The sequence below is a fragment of the Triturus cristatus genome, chromosome 2_1, assembly GCF_964204655.1.
Source record: "Triturus cristatus chromosome 2_1, aTriCri1.1, whole genome shotgun sequence".
NCBI classification, from domain to species: Eukaryota; Metazoa; Chordata; class Amphibia; order Caudata; family Salamandridae; genus Triturus; species Triturus cristatus.
The window spans coordinates 464,473,247-464,497,294 of record NC_140581.1 but is presented as its reverse complement, the minus strand read 5'-3'; the positions used below and the strand labels follow the sequence as shown (position 1 = coordinate 464,497,294).

The 24,048-nt window shown below is 44.3% G+C and overlaps 1 protein-coding gene across 1 annotated transcript in view; it reads left to right on the top strand.

Moving 5' to 3' along the window:
- The window catches only part of SV2C (synaptic vesicle glycoprotein 2C), a 784,750-nt gene that overhangs the window by 731,494 nt on the left and 29,208 nt on the right, over positions 1–24,048 (top strand). Inside the window, exons 9-10 of the mRNA XM_085632286.1 lie at positions 11,958–12,122; positions 19,783–19,916. Coding sequence (XP_085488412.1) covers positions 11,958–12,122; positions 19,783–19,916 — 299 coding nt within the window. The remainder of the gene's footprint in view (positions 1–11,957; positions 12,123–19,782; positions 19,917–24,048) is intronic.

The following is a 24,048-nucleotide window of genomic DNA, read 5'->3' as shown; positions in this document are numbered from 1 at the left end:
CGATGTTGAAGAGTTCCTTGCTGTTGTGTGCGTTGTTGTCCAACCGGTCCTTGAATGCTGTTCTCTTGGCGGCGCGGATCAGCTGGTGGTGTTTCCGGGTGGCAAGTTTGTAGGAGGTCCTGTTGTCCGGTGTCGGATCCCTTTTCCAGACTTTCTCGAGGGCTCGGCAGTTCTTCTTGGAGCTCTTGAGTTCGTCGGTGAACCATGGGGCCTTCTTGCTGCCGGGTCTGCTAGGCGGGGTCCTCAGCGGGGCGAGTTCGTCCGCGCAGTTGCTGATCCACTTCGTGATGTTATCGGCGGCCTGGCTGGGGTTCGCTGAGCTGGCAGGAGGGTGTTGGCTCAGGGAGGTGGCGAGCTGGTCTGCTGTGATCTTGTTCCAGCTTCTGTGGGCGGTGTGTTGCTGGTGTTGGTGGGTCGTTGTTCTCTTGAAGGTGAAGTGGACGCAGCTGTGGTCCGTCCATTGAAGCTCTGTGGCGTGGCTGAAGTCGATGTCTGTGCTGGATGAGAAGACGGCGTCGAGTGTGTGTCCGGCGAGGTGGGTGGGGGTGGACACCAGTTGCTTGAGTCCCAGGTTGGCGAGGTTGTCGAGCAGGGTGCTGGTGTTGTGGTCGTTGTTGTTCTCCAGATGGAAGTTGAGGTCTCCCAGGAGGATGTAGTCAGCGGAGGGGAGGGCGTGCGGGCTGACGAAGTCGGCGATGTCGTCGCTGAATTGCGTGCGTGGTCCAGGGGGTCGGTAGATCAGGGTGCCTCTGAGGGTGGTGTTCGGGTTGGTGTGGATCTGGAAATGCAGGTGTTCGGCGCTGGTCAGGGTGTTGTCGGTGCTGGTCGTGAGGCGGATGGTGTTCCTGTGGATGATGGCGATGCCTCCTCCCATCTGGTTGGCGTTTCGGTCCCTCCGGATGACCTTGTAGCCCTCTGGGATAGCGATGGCGATGTCGGGAGCTGAAGAGGCGTTCATCCAGGTCTCCGTGAGGAAGGCAACGTCTGGGGCTGTGGTGTCGAGGAGGTTCCAGAGTTCGATGGCGTGTCTGTGGACGGAGCGGGTGTTGAGGAGGATGCACTTGAGGTGGGTGCTGCTGGAGTTCGACTTGGCGGGTGCTGGTGCGGGGCTGGTCCGGCTGCAGGAGAACTTGCAGGCGTGGCAGCTGAATGGTCCGTGGGTGCGTCTTGGAGTGGCTTGGTGGCATTCTGGGTGTCGGCCGGTGTTGAGAGCGGTGAGGGTGGCGGCTGAGTACGTCAGGCGGGTCGGTCGGGCTCTACGGGGGCCAGCGGTCCTGGCACTGGGCGCGGTCCAGGCGCGGACGGGCGCAGACGGGCTTACCTTTGGCGCGCCTTCGGCGCACAATCGGCGCACCCGCTGCGCGTGACCGCTGCGCGTTCGCACGGTCGCCATTTAAGGCGAAGTGCGCGGGTGGGCGGGGCAGCTGGGAGGCGGGAGCGGGGAGGGTTACAGAAGAAAAAGGGGCGGGGACAAGCGGCGGTGGCGGGAAGGGAGGGCGGGGGGCGGAGCGGTAGGCGGACAACCAGGAAGGAGGGTACACACGATACAATACTGAACAGGCACAAAATAGCGACAAAAACGGGGAAAAGCAGAGAAAACAACAGATCAGTGAGACAAGCACAAATACCTGACAAAACAACCAAAACAAGGGGAAAAAGTGCTCGCAGCGGCGGCAGCCGGCGAACGAGGCAAAAACGAGGCAGCAGCGAGGCAAGGGGCACACGCAGCAGCTGGTGGCCGTGCGGCGCGGGGGTGTCCCACAAGTGGGTCACACTCACCTGCGTCGCACGGTCGTCATTTAAGGCCAAGTGCGCGGGTGGGCGGGGCAGCTGGGAGGCGGGAGCGGGGAGGGTTACAGAAGAAAAAGGGGCGGGGACAAGCGGCGGTGGCGGGAAGGGAGGGCGGGGGGCGGAGCGGTAGGCGGACAACCAGGAAGGAGGGTACACACGATACAATACTGAACAGGCACAAAATAGCGACAAAAACGGGGAAAAGCAGAGAAAACAACAGATCAGTGAGACAAGCACAAATACCTGACAAAACAACCAAAACAAGGGGAAAAAGTGCTCGCAGCGGCGGCAGCCGGCGAACGAGGCAAAAACGAGGCAGCAGCGAGGCAAGGGGCACACGCAGCAGCTGGTGGCCGTGCGGCGCAGGGGTGTCCCACAAGTGGGTCACACTCACCTGCGTCGCACGGTCGTCATTTAGGCCAAGTGCGCGGGTGGGCGGGGCAGCTGGGAGGCGGGAGCGGGGAGGGTTACAGAAGAAAAAGGGGCGGGGACAAGCGGCGGTGGCGGGAAGGGAGGGCGGGGGGCGGAGCGGTAGGCGGACAACCAGGAAGGAGGGTACACACGATACAATACTGAACAGGCACAAAATAGCGACAAAAACGGGGAAAAGCAGAGAAAACAACAGATCAGTGAGACAAGCACAAATACCTGACAAAACAACCAAAACAAGGGGAAAAAGTGCTCGCAGCGGCGGCAGCCGGCGAACGAGGCAAAAACGAGGCAGCAGCGAGGCAAGGGGCACACGCAGCAGCTGGTGGCCGTGCGGCGCGGGGGTGTCCCACAAGTGATTACGTGATTCCAAAGGAGGAAACAAACTAGAAAATCTATCTTGATGTCTGTGTCCCAAAAACTTAAATGGGATAAGTAATGTAAATCCATTGAACCAGTGAAAAAAATCAAATGTGCATGTGATAATAAAAAAAAAAGGAATGATATACAGTGTGTGTAATAAAATTCATAATGAAATTAATAGGGTAAAGGCAGAAAAGGCAGAGAAAGCAAATAATGGCCCAAAACAAATCATTAAACAAGGATTGGTTATAAAAAAACATGTAAGTCTTCCGTTGTGTTCAATCCATTGGGGAATCTGCTGTCTAACTCAATAATGAATTGTGACTCAAGTCTTCTGAGCATTTTTTCCCTATCGCCACCACGTCTAGATTTAGGGACTGAGGCAATGACATAATATTCCAAGCATTGTAGGTTGTTATTGTGTCTTGCCTTGAAATGTCTGGCAACAGGATAGGTGCCATCGTTATTAACGATGGCACGTAAATGCTGGAGTATTCTGGCATGCACCTGTAGCTTAGTGCTGCCCACATATCTGAGGCCACAGGTGCATGTCAGAATGTAGACAGCAAAATCAGTTTTGCAATTGAATGTGCCCTTGATGTTTTTGGCAATAGGACTGAACGGTGTCAAATATTGGGAAGTATTTCTTCCAAATTTACAAGCTCTGCAAGTTGAGCAACGCTTGAAACCCGGCCGGGACTTTAACCAAACCTCTTGTTTTGCTAGCTCAGGGAATTCGTGACTGATCTGGGTTTTAAAGGAGGGTCCCCTCCGATAAGTAACCACAGGATTGTCTGGAAGCCTGGGGGCCAGAACCAAATCTGTTTTTAAAACAGGCCAGCGCTGTTTTATGATGGATTTAATTTGTCTGGCCTGTTTGCTGTACCCGGTGATAAGTCTGGGAGTTTGTTCCTCCCTTGAATCAGTTGATGCAATTGATTCACTGTTGGTAAACAGAGACTCACGGGTTCTAGCATTGGTTTTCTGGATGGCAGTTTTTAAGACTGATTCTTTATATCCCCTACATCTGAATCTGTCTAGGGCTTCATTTGTGCAGGCCTGTAAATCTAGATCAGTGCTGCAAATTCGTTTCAACCTGAGCAACTCCCCAAATGGAATGTTGTCAATCGTGTGTCGAGGATGTGAACTACTGGCATGCAAGATGTTATTGCCAGCAGTTTTCTTTCTATGTAGTTTAGTGACAAGACGGCCATCTTTAACATATAATTTGACATCCAAGAATTCAGCTTCATTTGCGCTTACGTTAGAAGTGAATCTTAAATTTTCTTGGTTGTTATTGATACAAGCCAGGAAATTATTGACACTTTCCAAATTGCCTCTCCACAGAATAAAAACATCGTCTATAAAGCGTATCCACTGTATGACATGTTCTCTGTACATTACACCATGGGTGTGCATGAGGACCTGTTCCTCCCACCAGCCTACGTGCAAGCATGCATAGCTGGGGGAAAAACAGGCCCCCATCGCCACACCTTGCTTTTGTATGTAGATGTTGTCACCAAATAAAAAGAAATTGTTGTTTAGACACCAATCAGTAAGTTCTAAAATCATCTTGTTGTGCATATAGCATTCAACAGGTCTCTTACCAAGAAAATGTTCTAACGCATTCAAACCAGTTGTATGTGCAATACTGGTGTAGAGCGACTCAATGTCAAGGGTGATCAATAAAAGATCGTCGCTCCACGGAATATCCTTAATCTTGGCAATGAAGTCTCCCGTGTCCCTTACATAAGTTGGTAATTCCTTCACTAAGTCCTGTAGGAAGTAATCTATATATTCGGTAACATGTTCTACCATTCCCCCGATGGCCGAGATAATCGGTCGGCCAGGTACTGGTGTGACTAGTTTGTGTACTTTTGGGAGGAGATAAAGTCTTGGTATTATAGGAAATTCCACATATAGGAAATCAAATTCTTGCTTAGAGATCATATTTTCCCTCTTCCATTTGTGGAGCAATTTCAAAAGTGATTCTTTGGCCAGATTGTAGTCCTTGTCTGAAGATTTAACATAACATGAGGAGTCATTTAGTTGTTTCATGGCCTCCTCGATGTAGGCATCTTGAGGCCAAATAACCACATTGCCTCCCTTGTCAGCAGTGGTAACAATATTTTTGTAGTCTTTACTCAGTTTCGAGACCAAGGATAGATATTGTTCCTCTTGTTGACTTTTGTAACGCTTCTTGTGCTTGATCTTGTATTGCAGTTGTTTTAGATCTTCCACAACAACGTCATGAAAAACATCTATCGAGTCTTTTGGCATTACAGGCATGAACTTCGATTTAGCTTTAAATGGACTGCTGTTTGCGCCCATCTGAGCCACAGAGGCCTCTCTTAGTTCTTCCTGGGTGGAGATTGGAACAGAATTGGATGTGTCATTGTTGGCCAGTTGAGATATATATATATATATATATATATAGATATATATAGATATATATATAGATATATAAATATTCATGTTATCTTCTTGCCCAGACGCCATCTGCACCTGCCATTCCGGGGTGAAGTATGTCAGGGATGGCCCATTTATCTTTTCACAATGCATGTCACATGCATCACACGATACCAATAATTACTCATACGCGGTGATGCCAGGTGTTTATTTCTCAAATGAAAGCAACGGACCCGATGCATTTCGGTGGAATCAGCAGCCTTGGTCATGGTAGAAGCTGCCATTTGCCTTTCTTGTTTTGTGATCGGTGTCAAAATAGTTACTGTGGAGCAACACTAACTCGTAATTTATCGATTCTTTCTTCGCACATCAACATGTTATTTACACAATTTAAAACAGACTCCAAATTGTGAGATTCATCAATTTTGTTAAGAACATAGTGGGCCCATTATGCTGCTGATGAACTCGCCACCGGCAGCCTGCCGGTGCCGAATTCACCGCAATCCAAATTCCGCCCGCCAGAGTTTGATGGTGGGCGGTGTGCATGGTGGACGGAAAGTCCGTCCACCACGGTCCAGCTACAGCAATCATAACGATTGCTGCGATCGGACCTCTCCCATCGTAAGAATGGTGAAGGTGCCTAGCAGGCACCGTCCGCCAAATTGCGATGCTGGATCCCCACCAGCCTTTTATTGGTGGTGAAACCGCCATGTAAAGGCTTGCGGGGATGTACTTTGGTGGCCCGTTGCGGGCCCCCCTTGCGCTGGGGGAGGTGGAGGTGCACTAGGTCCCCCCTACATTTCCCTGCACCAGGTGGCATGCGCCGCATGGTGCCTGCCACATAGTGCAGGGAAATGCACAGCATGCATTGTTTAACATTGCGGTGGGTGCTGCAGCCAGCAGCACCCGCAGCAATGTTAAACATGCACAATGCGACCGCCACAGTGGTGGTCGTATTGTAATCCCACTTGTGGGACCGCCGCCTTACTAGCGGCCGGTCCCACTCCCCACATCGATGGCGTGTGGACTTAGGTCCGTCCGCCATCATAATAGGCCCCATAGTCATTCATTGCATGGTGTCTGTTATTATTTACACTTTTCATTGATAAAGCCCAAGCGCGCTTGTACTTTCCTTCATACATATGACTTGAATATATCTTGATTATTTTCAACCTTCAGAAATATAACTCCCCTTGTTGGCTCGCCACCTATCGATTATATGTCATATATATCTCATCAATTTTTAATGACATATTATTATATGTAATGTATGTCGCATCATCTTACTCTGTGTTTGTATAGAGAGCTAGACTCAAATGTTAAACTAACTGAAAAATTAAAAAGGAAGGCTAGTTAAAATAATTTTCCCAAGGGATCATTTGTGTATGCAACATGTTTGTAGCAGATGTGCAGCAACAGTATTCTAGTCTTCGTCTGCCTTTGCAAACCCCTACAAATTGCATCTATTCTCTACTGTACCAGCTGCTGCGCAGACTGCAAGACACATTCACACAGATGTCTGAAAATGTGCAGTTGTGTAAGAAAATTGGGAGAAATTTAGAAAAAAAGATTAAGGAATTCACAGAGCCTTGGTAGCTATTACATATGGAATAAAACACCCTCTTTAGTACACTAATCTATTCTTGGCACTTGTAAAGCGCATGGCTACCCATGGGGGCTCTCAGCTCTGAACGATCATACCCGTTTCAGAATCCTTATGCCTTAAGTGAAAGGGGATGTTTTAATTAAAAAGGAAAGTCTTCAACTGTTTCCTGAAGCTATGTTCCTCTTTACTCTTTTAGAGCTAGTGGAAGAGAGTTCCAGAGTTTGAGCACTGTGAATAGCCCTAGATCAACAGATCATAGTGATTTTCTCTGGGTGTAGTAATATGACAGATGCTGTAAAAGTTGAGGGACCTTCTTATGCATTGTCCAATGGGCTATGCAAAGGACATTGAACTATATCCTCTTGGATACTGGCAGCCAGTGTAGAGAGGCCAAGGTAGATGAGACAGAATGGTATTTTGGTATTTTTAACAAAATCTATGCCACAGCATTTTATACCACATAAAGGGCCATATGTATCATTCCAATTTGCAATCGCAAATGCCGAAATTCACAGAATTTCGGTGTTTGCGATCGCAATTGGGTTCAGTGGTATGCATGAAAAAAACTGCTTCGCAAAATAAGGGGTCGCAAAATTTGCGATTCCCTATTTTGTGATTGCATTTAAGGAATAGAAAATTGCAAATTGCTATTCCTTAAATGCAATGTAAATAGCACAGAAAAAGTGCAATTTGGCCGTAAGGAATAGCAAATTACCACCAACTTCAAGTTGGTTTTAATTAGCGATTTCTCTGAAAAATTCACTTTTTGACATTTTTCAAAGTGCCATGTTGCGCACATACATGCCCTTAGGGCATGTATATGTGCCACATGTGCACACATGCACATTTCAGGGGTGTAACAGGGTGTCCTTTTGACACCCTGGTACCCTTGAAATTGCATTCTCAATTTGCAATTCTCTAATTGAGAATCGTAAATTGAGAATGTCTTCCCATTCATTCCTATGGGCCTCTAAGCCCATAGGAATGAATGGGGAGGTATTCCTTAATTGCGAATAGCAATTTGCAATAAAGGAATATGTAGGATTCACAAAATTATTTGCAAATCCTACATACATAGCGTTTTGCGATTCTCAAATAGCGATTCGCAAAAATTCGCAATTTGAGAATCTCAAAATCAGAGTTTGATACATATGGCCCAAAGTCTTTTGACCACCCATTGAGGGCTTCATAAATACAGAAAATCCCCATCATCTAAATGTAATAGCACAAGTCCTTGTATTACCACTCCCTGTGTGGAGCAGGGTAGCCAATCTAGCAGTTTCCTGAGGGTCCTCAATAGGCCAAAACAACTTGAGGCTAACTTACTGACCTGAATCTCCATAGTAAGTTTGTTGTCAATCTAAAAAATGTCTGTCCAACTGAAGGGGTAATTGCCAACTACTAGCATTTTGATTTTGTCTCATTTTAATTTGAGGATGCTGATGGTCATCCATTCTATTACTCGCTTTAGACAAACATTTAGTTGACTGGAGACTGCTACTATGTCTGGAGTTAGTGAGATAATAATCTGTATGTCGCCTGCTTATGATACTATTGAAAAATCATGTGCACGTATAATCTCTGTCAACGGGCAAACATAAAGATTAAATAGTGTAGGGCTCAATGATGATCTTTGTGGGACCCCACACTTTAAAGGGCGTGGAGACTCCCCACAGACTTGAAATATTCTGTTGTTCAGGAAAGAGGCAAACCATTTGTGAACTAAACCAGTAATTTCAGCCTCTTCCAATTTCTGAATTAGGATATTCCAGGTTAAAGAGGAATGCCACCAACGGCTGAATTCCTTTTTAAAGTAACAGCATTCTGATAGGACTTAAAATATCATTTTCACATAGGACAGGGAGTAATTTTGTCCGTACAGTACATGATTACACTAATATCTTTTTCCTGAAATGCCTATGTTCTTTGTCATGGTCATAATCAGCTTTATTCGATTTTCATTAAAAGAAAAACATAAAAGCATACCATGCAAGAATAAATTACAAGTTCATAATCATAAAAGAGTAAACAATAAACTTAACAAAGTAGTGTATGAAATGTTGTTACTGTGTGATCATGTTTTTTCCTTCACCGAATCACAGATCATAAAAATCGAGAGATCCTGCATCAGATCGGTAAAGAAGACCATTGTAAAAACAATAGTGCGGGGCAACTTTGTTTAAAATATGTTCAACAAGAATTGGCAGTATAAAATGTTTCTGAGGCAACTCGCAGAAAGTGCAGAAAAACATGATATGTATAGTGCATTAATGAGAAAAGTCATCACAAGGGCATTTTGTCAATACCTTTGACCAGTCATTAATGACGGCAAAGGTGGCTAAGGGATAAAAGATGTCTAATTTAAAACGTGTTAATAAGAGTCTAAGCTGACAATTCTGTACAAAAGTAAGATGCGGCTGCAAACTGTTCGTGAAAAGGGTCAACTGATTTGTAATAACACTAGAATTCGCCATTTCCCAGGATAACCTTTGATCTTCAAGGAAGGACAGATATTGCTTTTTTAGGTCACTTCTACTAACAGTGTGAAGTGCATCAGGAATTTCAAAATATTCAATGTGACCGACATGAGTACCGCCTCATCAGCATAGGAGTTGGCCTAACGGCTAGGCCGCCCGTCCTTGAATCTGGGTTGCTGGGTTCGAGTCTCGGCAATGATGCTAAACATCCTGTGATTCTGGGCAAATCACTTAATCTCCCTGTGCCTAACAAAAATGTCCTCATGTAATGCAACTGGTGTAAAGCGCTCTGATACCCGATTCGGATCATGTTCACGCTATATAAAACTCTGTAAATAAAAAATAAAATAAAGCAGACAGGGAATGGATATATGGCCAATTTGGAGGAGATCCTTGTAGTTTTTAGTAAAGGCAGAGCCCAGTCTGCTGATAAACATCAACGGCGTATCCAACACTGGACATGAGTATGGTAACTCTCTCTCAGACACACATATCGATCTGAGCGCTGCATTTGATACGGTGTCCCACACTGTGTTACTAAAATCTTTGCAGTCCTCTGGCATTACTGGTGCAGCACTTGGCTGGCTCGCGTCTTTTCTTACCAAGCGGACTTTTCAAGTTTTCTCTTCGAGAGCCACCTCTAAAATCTACCCCTCTTCTTACGGAGTGCCACAGGGCTCCATTTTGAGTCCTATTTTATTTAATTTGTACATCAAACCCCTGGCAATAATAGCAGAGGAATCAGGACTGAGCCTGTTTTCTTACGCTGATGATACTCAGATCCTCTTCTCCCTTCGGTGCTCCAGATTGGCTTAAGGAATATCGCATCGTGGATGCAAGCTAATCTCCTTAAGCTTAACGGCGATAAGACCGAAGTCCTCATTTTAGGGAAGAATAAGGATCTCTGGGGCCCTCAGCACTGTCCTTGCGAGATGGGTGCTCTCCCTCAGACCTCTGCTTGTGTCCGCAACTTGGGAGTTTTGATTGATGCTAATTTATCCATGAAGTAGTAGGCTGTAAAAGTGGCTGCCACCTGTTTCACCATCTTAAAATGGTTGAAAAAGATAATTTGGATGCTCCCTGCTTCCACCCAGAAAACCGTAGTCCAGGCACTTGTGACCTCAAGAATTGACTATAGAAACATCCTTTATCTGGGTGTAAATAAGGAGGTTATACAGAAACTACAAGTGGTGCAAAATTCGGCTGGCAGGCTGTTATGCCTGCTTCCAAAAAACTCCTCAACTTTGTGCGCTTTGCATAATCTTCACTGGTTTAAGATTGAAAACCGAGTCAAGTTCAAAGCCATGTGTTATATGCACAAAATTAAAATTGGATCTTCTCCAAAGTACTTACAAACTTTGGTTCACCCCTATTTTCCCTCTCATGTGATTCGATCAGCTACCCAAGGTAAATTTGTGGTGCCTAATGTTAAACTCAAAAGAATGGGTGGTCGCTCTTTTGCCTATCTTGGTCCAGTGCTTTGGAATTCTCTCCCCATTGCAATTCGTAATGAAACTTCATTTCCGGTTTTTCGTAAACTTTTAAAAACCTGGCTATTTAACCAATAATCTTCACTTGTAATTTTCTTCTTGATTTGGTTCTCTGTCAGTTTCAGCACTGGGACACCCCAGTGGGGTAGCTGTGCGCTCTACAAAACTACTTTAACATAACATAACACGTAGAGAGAAACAATTGTTAAATAGGCCATTCAGTTAGCGCTCTGACTTTCCATGTACCTTCGTCAAGGTCTTCTTCTATTGTTCTTTTCCCTATCTCTAATACAGTAATGCATTTATCCCAGCCTAACAATGCATGTGAATACCTGCAAGAAATATTATGTTAGCAGAACAGTATTTTATTAAATGCAGCTTGGTGAAATACAAGGCTAAATTGTTAGGACAAGTTAAACATTAATTCACTGGTGCACATTTAATATGCGTGTGCACGTTTATGAATAAATGAATATACAATTCAAATACATGTTATACAATTCAGATTACATGTGCCATACAGTAGATCTTTAAAATAAATCAAGTGTAAGTATGACTACGAACTATATTTAAATGCATATACATGTAACATTAATCCACACATTACATAAACTTTATTATTTCAATTAAAGTCACATTCTACATATATGAGGATGGTTTCAATCACAGTTTCTAGTCATTATGTGTTAATCACACGTTAGAGCACGCGTTAAGGAAAGTCAAGCTTTTTTTCAGAGTAAGTACATTATCTATTAAAAAAGAATGGTTTTATATTCATTAAATCTTCATTGAAACACCTTGATTAGCATGGTTAAACACACTCTTGTGAGTAGGTTCCCTAATTCTACTATAAATACACTCTTTAATAGTGGTTTAGAGTGAAATATGTTCATGACTCAAGTAAGCAATATGTACTAAGTGCACATTTATGTCAAGCATCTATTAACATTTCCTGTTGTAATTCATGACATGTAAAGAGTGGCCAACTTTGTGCTGCACCATTGTGCTTACCTTAAGAGGATGAAAGGATGACGGTCCTATCAGAATCGGAGTTATAGGCAACATGCGTTATGCAATCTAATATTCTTACAGAGTCAGTGACTCAAAAATGGTGCATCTTCTGCTACCATGCGTCCTCTATATTATTATTGTGGTACGATTTAAGCAAAACAACTTTCCAAATAGTGCTATGTTAGAAAAATTATCAATTTGAGCCCTGTTGTATGTATCAGTACAAACGTGACCAAAACACGTGGACCCATGTATATGCCCAAAGCTCAAGCATTTAGCCATCCTTAGTTTATGACTCTATATGTACAAATGTTATCATCGATCATGTTTGTTGAAAATTGTACTGCAGATTGATAATCCCTATAATACTTCTCTTCACAGTTATTATGGTTTGTCCGTCTGGTTCCCAGATGTCATCAAGCATCTACAAGCCGATGAATATGCTTCCAAGGGGCTTCGATTTCAAGGCGAAAATGTCACAAACTTCAACTTTAATTTCACATTGGAAAACCAGATACACTATAATGGAAAATTCATCAACGATGGGTCTGAACAATTTAGATTTTTTTTTAAATTGTGAAAAATTGCTATTTTCATGGAATGGTATTTTTATTTTTGTTCTGATATTCAAAGACATTATGCTTTTCTAATCACATTCTCTCATTAGTATAGCACTTTTATATTTCCAATCTCTGGTCGGTATTCCGCCTTTCAATCTAATCGCTGTACAACGTTTCAAAACCCATTTGCTTCAACTATTTTTGTAGGAAGATATGGCCAAAAATGGGCATATGTGTTTATAGCCTTAGCCTAACAGCAGTGGTATGAAGTAAATGACACTGGTAGAGCTGACAGAAACTTTGTGACAGAAGTAAACCTGCTCTCACTAGCCTTTGTTTTTCCAAGGCAAATATATTTAGGAAGCAAGAACAGGCACCTTTTTCTCTTTATATCTAGAGATTTGTGGATAATGTGCTAAAAAGGCATATATGTTGTAAGAAATGTGTTTCCTAGTTAAGTGGTAATGAAATCATATGATTGTATCAAACAATCAACATTTACTATTCAGCTTTAAAAGGTACTTAAATGTTGTGGATTTTGCTACAGTTATACAAGATTCAAAGTGTTACAGTGAACATTTTAAGAAAAAAGCTCAACCTTTGACTACAAACAGAAAGCGTATGGAAGAAGATTTGTAGCAAACAAGTATTTTAAGGAAGCTTTGTGATTTATATCTTGGAGTTAGTTTTTTATGTAGAATTGTCATTTCTATCTAAAAGGGCCACATTTTTCTCAATGGTTCTCAGCACAACTCCTGCCTTCAAGAACAGAGTTTGAAAATGTTACACTCTCCTTTCTCCCCTGACATTACTCTCCAGGCCTCTGCTAGAATCCTGCCTCTTTTTTAACCCTATACTAAGGAGCTTATTTACAAGCCCATTGTGCCACCGGCGTGTCACTTTTATTGATGCACCGCCAGCGCAATGGGCTTCCCCATATTTACAAGGCTACGTATAGTCACTGTTAGACCTGGCATCATTAGTGTGGGTTTTCCCTGTATTTTTGCCTTTGCCCTCTGGTATTTTGCTCTGTGTTGGACTTCGTTTTTGCTGGTCTAGATGCTTTGGGCACTTTGCCACTGTTGTTCAGTGCCAAAGTGCAAGTACTCCCTGTAAATTGGTGTTATGGATTGGTCATTCCATGATTGGTATATTTGATTTACTAGTCACTCCCTAGTACTGTGCACTGTGTGTGCCCAGGGCCTGTAAATCAAATGTTGCTAGCGAGCCTGCAGCACTGATTGCACCACTCACATAAGCAGCCTGTAAATGTAACTCTGACCTGCTACCGCAGTGTCTGTGCACAGATTAGGACTGCCATGTTAACTTGGCAAGTGCACCCACTTGCCAGTCCCTAACATTTCATTTTCTTACATATGAGTCAACCCTAAGGTAAGCCCAGGGTACCCCTGTGGGCAGGGTGCAGTGTATGTGAAATCTAGGACATGCACTGATGTGTGTGGCATGTCCTGAAAGTGAAATGCTGCCAATTTCGTTTATCACTATTGAAAGGCTATCTGTCCCATAGGATAGAATGGGGAGTTGGGTTATGACATCTTATAAGCATAACTGCCCATGGGAATAAGATAGGAAAATGGGGATTAGTACGCCTGAACTCAGAATATAAAGTTGCATCTTTTAATGAGAGTGATTTTTACATTCTGGGTTTGAAAATACCACTTTTAGAAAGTAGGTATTTACTTGCTTAGCCATCCAGTGTGCCTCTGATAGGTTTGTGTATTGACTGTCTGGCTTTGGAGTGACAGAGGCTGGGGATATGCATTCTTTTCAGACAGCCACTTGGGGGGGGGGGGGTTAGGTGTGTTCTGCCTTTCCAGGGTGAGTCAGGGCTGGGCTGAATAGACCTGTGCTGCATTCAGAGTAGGGGGAGGAGATTCCTTTCACACCTGAATGGGTCTGGTCTGCCTTGGACAATGCTGTCTCCACCTCCTGCCAGGAAGCTGCACCGGAGAGGACAGAACCGGTTTTGGCTGGGCAAAGACACTTTCTGCCTCCAGAGAACAAAGGATTTTGTGCTACAAAGAGTAGGGCCCAGACCCCTGAACTTGAGATTACTTCTGGAATTCAAGAGGATTCTTTGCCAAGGAAAAGAGCTGGAGAAACTGAGGAGGAGTATTGCCCCTTTGCTGTGTGCTATCTGGGGTTGGCCTACAGTGGCTGCTTCTGCCAAGGAAAGAGCAAGGACTTTGCTGTGTCCCCTGCTTGAGGAAGATCTCTAAGGGCTTGAAGTAGAGCTTGCCTCCTGTTGTGAAGTCTCAGGGATACAAAGACTTCACCACAGCTCCCCTGAACTCTCTCGCTGAGAGTTCTGACCTGCCAAGACTTGCCTGCTGCTGTTCTGGGCCTCTGGAGGTTGTTCCTGTTGTTGGGATCTAGAAAACAACGCATCCGCACCTGTTTCCGACGCATCGCCGCAGTGCGTGAAGAATTTCCATGCATCGTCATCGTGCTGCTGAAGAAACTGTCCACCCCATCAAATCCAATACCATCACTGCCACCTGGGGTTTACTACCTGTGCTCGGCCATCATAAATGCCAGACATGCAGCGTCTGTGAACTTACCTCCAACACCAAGGAATTCAGATACAACAACAAATCATACACCCTAAATACTTTCACCAACTGTCGCTCCCAGAATGTGATAACACGCTGCAACTCTGTTAACAAGGGTCTGAACACTATTAATGAGTGGAACAGCACCATTCAACTCCCAACCTGATACCCTTTTCATCCTGATCTGATTTACTCTTGTTTGATTATGATATGCCTGTCATCTTCATCAACCACAAGTTGAAGTTTTTCCCCTTTCCCTTTTTTCCCCCGCCACCCCCCAACAACTGGCCTCACACACACCTCCCTTTTTTTCCCCCCTCCAGTGCCCTTCTCCACTGGTTTCTTCATTATCTGCCGATCTACTCTCAGTCCCCAATGTACATCCGATGTGCGCTTAGCCGCGAGCTTCAACACTGTGTGTATTGATATGATACTTTACATATTGAATTCCTATATTTTCCCATGGTTTCATAATACTGCTATCTTTGTGTATGAATGTCAACTGTCTCACTTTATAATTGTGTACCATGCCATGCTTACAGCTTTTCAATTGATTTTTCCTCCCAGTCGTTAGATCTTACGAATTGCCTAAACCCCGCCCTCATCCAATACGTAGCAATTTTGCCACCACCACGAGTCTATCCTTGTTCTGGATATCTGCCGTTCCTTCACTCTAGCTCTCGAGCACCTCTTCTGTTTCCTTCTTTGCGGACACCTCTATCCAGTGTCCCTAGTTACACCCCGCCCCCACCCCTGCGAACCAATCAGTGCCTCCCGGGTCATCACCCTCGGCGCACGCATTCCTTTCTTTATGGCCAGTCCCACGTACTCCCGTTAGACACCAGCTGTATCCCACACACGCTCGTGGCGACCCGGTGATTCATAATCGTTGGATTTATTCGGTGATTGAATTTACTACATCACTTCAAGGTAAGCCCCGAGCGCCCCTAAATGCAGATTCATTGGTATCCTCCGCTCCAATTTCAGGGGTTTACTAATCACCTTGTCCACTACCCCCTTTGAATAGGTATCCACCCGAACCCTGGAACAGCTGATCAGGGCCTTGTCCCTGCAACTTGCTCCTTCTTTACCTTCCCCGTTTTCCGCTTCAGGCCGGTGAGTTTTTCCTGCCATTTCCTGATTCGGTTTTGCCTTTCCTTTCTTCCTGCCCCCCACAAGCCCCCCCCCCTCCCCCATCCCCGCTCCTTTTCTTACGGCGCCTCGTCTCTCTCCTCAGAATTTGCCCGGACGATCGTTACTGACGCCCTGCCTAGTCGATTCGATTACTACAGTGAGCCCCTCCTTACACTAGCACTGATCCTCAGGTAGGCATACCTCTCCTCCCTCCAGCTTTCATTCCTAACGCTCCTCCCCTTGTCTCTCTTTCCCCAGCCGCTCTGATACTTACCTTTTACCATACAGCACTCATCAAATAGGCCACCCGGTCCTGATGATGACCCTAACTTAACAGGATCGAAACGCTGTCAACCCTCGCCCACCAGCCAAAACGCTTCAGGCGCACCTCGAACTTTGGTTCTCCAAAACATTGAAAATGACAATCTATTTATCTGAAAAAATTATTGGGTGAACCTTTTTATCTTGTATATATTGTACATTACGGTTTCCTTGCGCCTTGCGCTATGTTGTGTGTTTTTTCACGTTGTCACTTGCGCCGTCACTTCCTGTCACAAGCACGATGTGCACTTTTCTTTTGGGTTGCCTTCGCATTCATGCCTAACAGTGCTGTTACAACTGTTATGTATTTTTTGGTCTTCTAAAAATATATGATGCCCAAGAGCACATTTAAGAAATATTTTGAAGTCTCTCGCCCTTTGTTCTTTTATTGTAATATCTTGTACATACAAATATAATCAGTCTTAAAGAATCCGGCTAAGATATTGTTGTATTTATACTGAAGAAACTGTCGCAGCACCTGCCCGCAGCATGATAAATTGCCGCATCGAGTGCACCGATCTACGAAGGCCGAGATCACTGCACCAATTCCGAAACAGGCCCTGCTGTGCGGCTGCAAGAATCAATGCATCGTGGGACCGCGGCCATCACCACATCAAGAACCAATGCATTTCCTATTCTTACGCATCTCACCGGGGCGCCAAGTCTACAAGGACACCGGGGCTGCAGTAAGAAACCGACGCATCACCTCCCCACACAGTAAGAAACCGACGCATCTCCTCCCCTTCAGTAAGGAACCAACACATCACCTCCCCTGCGTGGCAGTAAGGAACCGACGCATCATCTCCCCTGTAGTAAGGAACCGGCGCATCACCTTCCCTACACGTGAGGAATCGATGCGTCACCATCCCTGCAGCTGTTCTTGCTTTTGATTTTGACGCATCTAAGGTACTTTGTGTTGAAAGTGTCGCATCTGCAATTTGCTTTGAACAGAACTATTTCTACCCTTTGAAAGTCATATTGTGATTCCTATTTTGTGGATTTTTGTCATCTTGGTCTTGCTTGGTTTAGATAAAGATTACTTATTTTTCTAAACTGGTGTGGTGTTCATTTGTGGTGTTTTCACTGTATTACTGTATGTGTGCACAAATGCTTCACACACTGCCTCTGAGATAAGCCTGTAAGCTCGTGCCAAGCTACCAAGGGGGTGAGCAAGGGTTATTTTAGAAGTGTATCCACCTTACCCTGACTAGGAAAAAAGATCCCTACTTGGACAATGGTGCAAACCATTGCCAACTAGAGACCTCCTTTTCTAACAGTCACCCTGCATGACTTATCATTGCCTTGTAAATATGTTTCTCTTTCACGCATAACTCTGCATGAAAGGGCTGTTTCATGGGGGTTTGCTGTGGGTGTTCTCACGCAACATCCATGGAACTTGTCGCATTCCCAGATTTACATCATTGTGTAAACCTGGGAATGCATCAGAATCCTACACTTCCCCAGGGACGCGTAAGGAGACACAACGAAGAGAAATACTTTAATTTCTCCTCATTTGTGCCTTTAATGATTGTTTTTGTGCAGGATGGTGCCCCTTCCTGCACAAAAACAATAATCCCTTCAGTGCAGGCACCCTTGCAAAATGACGCAATAATGTCTGCGCTGGCACATGGCTGCTGTTTATTTGCCAGCACAGGGGAGAAGGAAAGAAATGTGCTGTATCTTGTAGATACAAAAAGAACAATTGATGGACAGAATGCAGAACAATGTCATACGTTCACCCCAGTACAGAGATCTGGGCCTAAATCCATAATCTTTTTGCTCCCCATGCCATTCTAGTTTGAACCCAGCCATATGCAAATCATTCTTGACACTGCGCCCAATTGGAACAGTCCAGCCCAAACTGCCAGGCCAGGTCCTCCCTGGACTGGAAACAAGCATCTTAGGACTGGTTTTAGGATTTGACCCCTCATCAGCCATGATAGCTTGACTCCAGTGGCATGGAGAGCACGGACCCACGTCTGGGCATACCCGACTCAATTGTGTGTCTTTTGTTTTCTCGCCCTAAGTGTGCTGGGTATCCCAAGACGTGGGCCCTGGGCTCACTGTGCCACTAGATTCAAGCTATCCTGGCTGATGAACCCCGAAACCGATCCTAGGATGCTAGTTTCCGGTCCTGGGAGAACCTGGCTTTGCAGTTCGGGCTGGACTGTTCCCATGAGGCACAGGGTTGAGACTGATTTGCATATGGCCAGGTGTAAACTGGCATGGTGAGCAAAAGTATGATGGATTTAACCCTCATCTCTTGACTGGGGGTGAATGTTTTGAATTGTTTTGCATTCCGTCCATCAATTGTGTGTCTTTTGTATCTTGTGTATACAGCGCATTCCTGCCCTTTTATTTTGACCCACGGCAGCGCAGCAGTAAGGCTTGCTATGCTGCCGTGCATCAAAATATTGTAAATGAGGCCCATAGTGTTTGTTTTTATTACAGAACATGCTTGGCTAGTACGGTGCCTCACTGTACTTGATTTGTTGCTCTTTGTGAGCACCTTACTCCTTGTGTTTTGAGTGGTTTGAAGACTTCGTGAGTAGAAGCAAACATGCTGTTTATAGTATGACTGCCTCTATGGAAAGCCATTCTTACCACGGTTACTGGAAACATCATCACTGGCAGCATTGTAGAAGAGGGGGTGTTTATTTTATTCACAAGAGCATTAAAGAAATTGCCCTCTATTGCTTACGGAAGCAGATTTGCCCAAACCAAATCTTCAAGTTGGCCATTCCTCTTGTTCCAATATTTAAGAAAGAGAGGAGGGATTTTTATCTTTGCAAGCTGGAAGATGATACATCTTATGTGTAATTTCTTTAAGGTAATGCAGAATGTTGTTATTACACAAATTTACCAAATGTGTTGTTTTGCTGGTAAATATATGAGTTGGAAAATTGCCCAAGGCAGTGTTATCAGAGTCAGTTGGTAAAGATTTGGATATAGTATTATAGACTCTTTCACCAGCACTTCTGAAAATGTCAGATATTAAGGAAGGGCTCTCAATGTTTTAGTGAATTGCTAACCTTTATTAGACATTGCAAGGGTGCCAAGGTATAATGTTATCATTTCCGAGGCAAGAATGATAGTATAGGCATGAGAGAGTGTGTTTGATTAAAATACCAAGAATAAAAATATTTGGCAGTTGGACTCATAATTTTCAAATGTTGAGATTTGTATAATCTACTTTGGAACAATTAAGATATGGAAGAGCATCACTTGCTGCTGACCATTGACATAAATATGCTCATTTTGACTGACTAAAAATCTTCTGTTCTATTTATTTGGCCTTGTCCGTGGAAGTTAATTCAAGACATATACAAGCATCTGAGATGGCTCAATAAAAGTAGATGAGGGTACAGAGAGATACATAATTCCTACTGAGCTACCAGTTGAATACAAGACACAAGACAATGGCCATTGATTAAATGGGTTCTGTCCTACTTTCTGGGGTATCCTTACATACTGGTCATAAAGTACAAGCATAACATTCTGTCATCTTTTCTCAATCACCTTTTTCACAATTATAGAACCTAATTTCTGTCAGTGAAGAACACGCTTTAAGCTGAATGCAGAGAGTGACTCTAACAATATGATTTTCATTTTTAACAGGTTTGTGAATATGAAATTTAAATCAGCCACCTTTGAAAATTCAGTTTTTGATAACTGCCACTTTGAGTATGTTACATCGCTGGACACCTACTTCAAGAACTGCACCTTCATTGACTCCTTTTTCTTCAGTACCGGTAAGGAAAATGACTTGCAAGTGAATGAGCCTCGATGGTAAGGGCATTATTAATGCTGCAAGTGTGTCCATGGATGAGAAGAGTTCATTGTAGCAAGATAAGGCCCTCTAAAGAAAATAGAGAAGTTACATTTCTTAAATCGTGACCGTGCAATCTGTAGCCATATTGATGTATCAGTAGCATCTGAATTTGTCAGAGGTAAAAGCTGTGCTTATCCTTGAAATTTTCAGCAGTAAATTGCACACTTCTTAATGCTTTGTATGTAGACTCAGTTGAACCGATGGTATGATCTAGTATATTTCGAGAGCTACATATGTAAATGAACATTCCATAGAACAAATTAGGGCCCTTGAGTGCCTAATTAAGGTATAGTCTTGGCATTACATTTGTTATAGTTTGAGATGTAAATAAATCCCTTTGCCATGCAAATTGGCATAACCTTGGAAAACGTTTAATGCAGAGCATGTCTCAGTAAGAATATTAGATCAAGGAAGTACTGAGCAGTGACTCTGTCACTCAGGCTTGGCACATATTTAGACAAGCATTGGCATAGCCAATAGGTCTCGCCTTTGGGACCTTCTAAGTGTTTAGCCATGCAACAGTTGCATAACTAAATACTTATAAGGTCCCAAAAGCGAGACCTATTGGCTATGCAAAGTGATTGCGATCACGATCAAACACCAAAGCGGCCGCTAAAGTGAAAGTAATCGCGGTAAAGCACGGCGCGCGCGCCCGCGCACATGCACTGTAGCTCAAGGCTGGCCTGGTAGCACTTTTTGGAGCCCTCTCAATAAGTCTCGCCAGACCAGCGCATGCGCTGGGTCAGGCGAGACCTAAAAAGGGCTATAAACAATACTAGATGAAGAGGTACCCACAAACTAATGTAGGAATTATCAGAGTAAGGCCATAAATGAGTGGATACAGATGGTTTCCAACAAGAAAAGCGGAGAGGAAATGAAGAGCTAGCTATAAAGACAAGGAATCAGTCAGCTATAAACAACAATTGAACATTCGATTTGAAAATGAATCGAATCAAATCAAAATAGAATTCTTTGGTTACGTCCACTTTAAGTTCCTAAGGAAGGGCCCGGAGGTGGGGATTCCGGCCCGGAGGTGGGGATTTCCGCCGAGCCGGGGCCAAAATCTATGGTTATAACCCCCCCCCCCCCCAAAACCAGGTAGTTTCGCTATAGGTAATTTTGAAGTCTCCACAGTACGAGTTGGGCTAAATTTCCACCACCGGCTGGAATCCCCACCTCCGAACCGGAATCCCCACCTCCGGGCCGGAAGTCCTACCTCCGGGCCGGAAGTCCAACCTCCGGGCCGGAATCTCCGGGCCGGAATCTCCAGCCCAAGTGCGGACGTAAAGTTAGTAGTCGTAAATCCATTCTGTGAATACCAAAAGTAGTAAGTGCATTCTGTGAATACCAAAAGTAGTAAGTTTAGGATTTTGTCTTAAGTTAGTTCTGTGAATCGGGCCCCAAGTGTTTAGAACAGTAAATGCAACCAAATTGCATCCCGGGTACATTAAGACCCTACCAAGAGGTCTGTAATGAAGTCAGAACGTACATCTCTGTAAAGATTCAGAAAATGTACGATAAAATAAAATCAGATCGGGATCAGATGCTGAGACAACCTTGATCTGGGCCTCTTTCCAAGAAGTGAGGAAGTAAAAGTTGTGGAAAAGCATCACGGAAACAAAGTCAGGGTCTCCAGATGCCACAATTTCTATTTCCACTTTACATACATATGCGTTGCTCCTTAAGGGACAAAGATGGTTAACCTGTCTTTAAATACAGGTACCCTTCTATTGAATTGAAAGAAAGGGGAGCTAAGGCCTCTTTCATAGATAGTTTTACGAGAGAGAACTATGGACAATAATCTGTCTACCAGCTATGAGTAAAATCTCAGAAAGACCTATATAGAAACAGTTGACAAAGAGTCTAGAAGAAGGTGGTTATCCAGTTGAATGGCATCTAGGCTTCAGGCCTGGCAGACGAATGGAATCAGCTATGGCTCTCTGACTGCATGTGCTACCCCTAAGTATCAATGAGGAGGCTAGTGCTGCACTGATCCAATCGCAGCATTTTACGCAAAAAATGATGACCTCATGTTTGAGTGCCTCAGGAGCCTAGGCATAAAGGGGGCCATACTAAGTTGGTGTGTTTCCTTTTTGGAGAATCAATTTTATACAGTGATTGTAAACCCTACCCTACTGCTAATTGTCGCAGGACGTTTTTTTGTGGGGTTCCATCTGCATTACCCACCTCATGATATATATATCCACACTCCAGTGATTCAGTCAGTTGTAGTTCCTTGACAAGAAAAACACTGGTGCCGTGGCCACTATAAACAGACGTGTTTATTCACACTTTGCAACGCAAATCCAGATGCGTTTTGGAGTTACAGCACTACTTTCTCACGGGCAAGGTTTGTACATCTTTAGTTTCTTTTAAAGGAACATGTGCTCAATTACTGTGCATAATCATAGACATAAAAAACATCTTTGACTGTTCATCATTGAAATATATCAATAAAGTTTTCAGGATCAAAAAATTGAGGGAAATACATAACATATTTAGTGAGTTCACAGATTTTATTTTGTGAGTATTTATAGCAATTCATAGCATATATTACGAGCGTGCTTCAATTCTGCCCATGTGGGCAAACCAATATCACATGTAAAATGCCATTAAAACCATTGTAACCAATCTCATGAAAACAATCATTTCAAAAATCTTGACTCAATTGCAGCGGCAAAAGTAACCATCTGAAATAACACTCAAACCCAGATGGGCATTGATCAATATTAAGAAACAACTTCCAAGTTATATTCTTAATCCGCTTCCCATTTGCTACATATGAGCCAATTACCTTCTGGCGGTCACCAGTAGGTTGTTATAGTTAGGACCTAGCTTCCATAAGAAAAACCTTTTTGACTTGACTATAACTTTGGCGTTGTTTAACCAATGTTCATGAAATTTTCCCATAAAGGGGCAAGGTAGGTTCTGTGTGTCATGGAAAGTTTGAGAGTGATCCGTGCAATAGGGACTGAGAAATTAGGGCACGAAATAAAGGTGCATTTTGTAATGTAATTTTCCATAGGAAGCTTTAGCCACACCGACAGCCCAAACTGCTGAACGGACTTACACCAAATTTGGCAGGGAGGTAGATTTTGGTTCAAGGAAGTGCCTTTTGCTAATTTGGTGTGAATCTGTTCAGCAGTTGCTGAGAAATGTAAGTTGAAAATTATAGTGATATCTTTGGTCGCGAAGCCTTCAAGAAAAAAGACGAGCTTGTGCAGGGAAGTGCTGACAGGTATTTTGGTACTCGGCTTCACCGAGTCCCCCCAAAAAATAAAGGCCCCGTAACAGCATAAAAGTATTTAAAAAAATATATATTTGCTGTGAAATCGCGATATCCATGAATTTGTGGCAAACATTTTTTTAAAAGCAAGCGATGGCTCCCGCACTTCCTTTTAAATAACACCCGGGTGGGCCAGGTCCTGGGGACATATAATAAATATAGGAGGGAGCGCATGTGCCCCCCTCCTAGGGCTTATCAAACCCCAGGGAACGCCACCTCCCCAGGGCACTTTTCATCATAAATGCAGGGTGTGCCTGCCTGCAACCCCGGGGACCGCCACCTCCCCGGGGGCTAATTCCAATTATGTGGGGGGCTTCCCAGACCACCCCTGCCCTGGGAACCGCCACCTCCCCAGGGCTAATTAAAATAATATGGGGTCTCATGGACCCAGCCTGTCTCGGGGACCACCACCTACATGGGGTTAATTTCAATAATATGGGGGGCCTCATGGACCCCCCTGCCCTGGGGCCACGACCTCCTCGGCGCACATTGTTTTTTTTAAGTAATGCGGGGGAGGCCATAGGGCCTTCCCCGCTGCCCCCAAGACCACCATCTCCCCGGGGTACATACTTTAATTTTAAAAAAGTGGGGGACATTTGAATAGGGGAAGGGGGGCTGTGTGGCTCCCCTCCAGGAGACCTTCATGGTCCTGGGGCTGCCACCCCCCAGGACCAGCTCCAGCATTGTCCCGGGGAGGCTTCTGACAACTTCTCAGCAATCGTGCTGTGTGGGACTTACTGGAGGTGAAAGGAGGGGTAGTTGGCCC